The sequence below is a fragment of the Enhydra lutris genome, unplaced genomic scaffold (assembly GCF_002288905.1).
Source record: "Enhydra lutris kenyoni isolate GAN:26980312 unplaced genomic scaffold, ASM228890v2 scaffoldscaffold1477, whole genome shotgun sequence".
NCBI lineage: Eukaryota > Metazoa > Chordata > Mammalia > Carnivora > Mustelidae > Enhydra > Enhydra lutris.
The window spans coordinates 1-2,448 of record NW_019155561.1 but is presented as its reverse complement, the minus strand read 5'-3'; the positions used below and the strand labels follow the sequence as shown (position 1 = coordinate 2,448).

Below are 2,448 nucleotides of genomic sequence, written 5' to 3'. Positions count from 1 at the left end.
TTAAATATTTTTTCCATGATCCCATATAACCACATGTTGAACCATTCCTCTTTTTTTTTTTTTCCTAAATATCTCTGGAACCATTTCCTGCAGCTTCAGATTCATTGACATTATTACATTTCAACTTTCAAATAACCCAGTTAGTTTAAAATATAAGCCTTCCAAATTGCCTCCTAGATGCCGATATCCAAAAACCCATCCTCAACACATTTAACATAGTATCTTTATGAGGTAAAAATCTGCTTGCATAGGTTTTTATATTAAAAAAGAAAACTCTCAAAGGTGCCACCTGCATTAGAATAACCTACTATCCATGTTTCTATATTGTACTCCAGGTAAATTGGGAAAAGACATTTTAAGAGTGAGAACATTGACTTGTGTGTGTGATAAAAAGATCATGTGTGTGATTCTTAGTCATTTCACATTTTCAGGTCTCTAAACCTACCAAATAACGTCCTGCTACATTTTAGAACATATGAGCTTTTTATGACTTGAAGCCTGCCTTTTTTTTCTTTCTGTGTTGAAACAGGTGAGTCACATTTGAAGAACTTCCTAGAGTTCCAGTAGTGTATACTGTTATATTGATGCCTGTATTATTCTTTAAAATTCTAATGAATATCTATTTAAAATCATTTTTGAGGAAGTCAGTACCATGTTTTGTAGAATAAAAGAAATTTCACATTTGTATTGATAACTCAAGATAATACTCTACTATAGCACAGTAAGGAATGCATCTAAACATAAAGAGAAGTAGGAAGGAAAAGATGCATTGTGCTGAAATGTTTGGTTAAAATGTTGTGAGGTGAAAAAATATTATGAGATGAACTAATTGAAGGACAGAATAAGTAAAGTTATCAGATGAGTCAAAATGTTTATTTACTTTCTTTTTCAAGATTTTAAAATTAAATTTCCTCTTCATTTTTTGAAAAAAGAGAAAATCTTTTGGAGTGTGTCCTTGAAAGCTTGTTTCACTTGCTGGTTTCTGAGAGTATAAATGAAAGGGTTTAATGAAGGGGCAACTGAGGTATAAATAACACTTACACCTTTGGATAAAGTTACCCTTTCCTTTGCTGTTGGCTTTATGTAATTAAAGATACAGCTACCATAAGTAAGGGAGACTACAATCATATGAGAAGAACAAGTAGAAAAAGCCTTTGTTCTTTTCTGAGCAGAGGGGATTTTTAGAATGGTCTTGATAATATATGTGTAAGAAAGAACCAGTAACAGCAACGTGACTAGGAGATTTATAAGAGATAAGACAAACGAAAGTAATTCCAGTAAATGAGTGTCAGTGCAGGAAAGCTGCAGCACGGGGGAAATGTCACACATGAAATGATCAATTACTTTGGAAGCACAGAAATCCAGTGTCAGTCCTGAGGCCAATGGTGGAAACGAAAGCAGAAAGCCAACTGTCCAGGAACTGAATAGAAGTTGGTAACACACTTTGTTGTTCATAATGATGGGGTAATGTAGAGGTTTGCAGATTGCTACATACCGGTCAAAAGACATGGCAGCCAGTAGGTAAAATTCTGTAATTTCTAGTAAGAGGAAAAAGAATAACTGAGATGCACAACTATTGTAGGAAATTATTTTGTTTTTAGTCATGATGCTTATCAGGTATCTGGGAATACAGACTGTTGTCAATGAAGCTTCCATGAATGAGAAATTTCGGAGGAAAAAATACATGGGAGTCTTGAGGCGGGGATCTAGCAATGTAAGAAGGATGATGGTTAAGTTCCCCACCACACTGAACACATAGTTTAGAAAGAAAAATATAAAAATCACAATTTGCAATTGTGGGTCATCAGTCAATCCTAGGAGAATGAATTCAATCTCTCTTGACTGATTCCTCATTTCAGACCTGAGTACTATTAAATAAAGATAGGAAGACAACTTCAGAATTGGAAAAAAGAGGATTTTTACAAAAGCTACTGGCAGGAAAAAAGAAAAAAACGTAGTAAGAAATGTAAAGAAGTTTAAAAAATTGATCCAATTTAACAGGATAGATGATACTTAAAACTGTATTAGCCTTGGTCAATCTGATTGTTGCGTTTAAGTGACAGTTATGATAAGAACACTACTAAACTTTTTCTTTTTCCCTATTTGAACTTGAAAGTTCATTTAAATTTTAGCTGATTATTTCCAAATGAGGTAAATTCTCTTTCATGTCTAAATAGAACAAAAGCTTGACCTTAAATGTATTTTCTATGTATAGCTTAAAAATCATTGAAAAATTTCTCATAACATCCAGAAAATTAATACCAATAGCTATATGTAATTTGCTCTTCCAAAATTCTTAGCTCATTAAAACACTTAAAAATTTGTGAATATGGAAGTAATGACAGTTACATACTATTTCTATGATTGAAATATTCAGATAATTACCATTATTTTGTCCCAATGCAGTACTTCCCCATTGTTCCTTTATCTCATTTCACTTAATTATTA

The 2,448-nt window shown here is 32.6% G+C and overlaps 1 protein-coding gene across 1 annotated transcript; it reads right to left on the bottom strand.

Annotated features, from left to right (window-relative positions):
- Positions 1-915: 915 nt before the first annotated feature.
- LOC111140455 (olfactory receptor 6C6-like) lies at positions 916-1,887 on the bottom strand. Its single transcript, XM_022492703.1, has one exon. It carries the CDS (start codon positions 1,852-1,854, stop codon positions 916-918), a length of 939 nt encoding a protein of 312 aa, XP_022348411.1. The 5' UTR covers positions 1,855-1,887.
- Between the last annotated feature and the right edge of the window lie 561 nt (positions 1,888-2,448).

Excerpts from the sequence above, each read along its gene's own strand:
- LOC111140455 (XM_022492703.1), bottom strand. The coding sequence starts at position 1,854 with ATGAGGAATCAGTCAAGAGAGATTGAATTCATTCTCCTAGGATTGACT.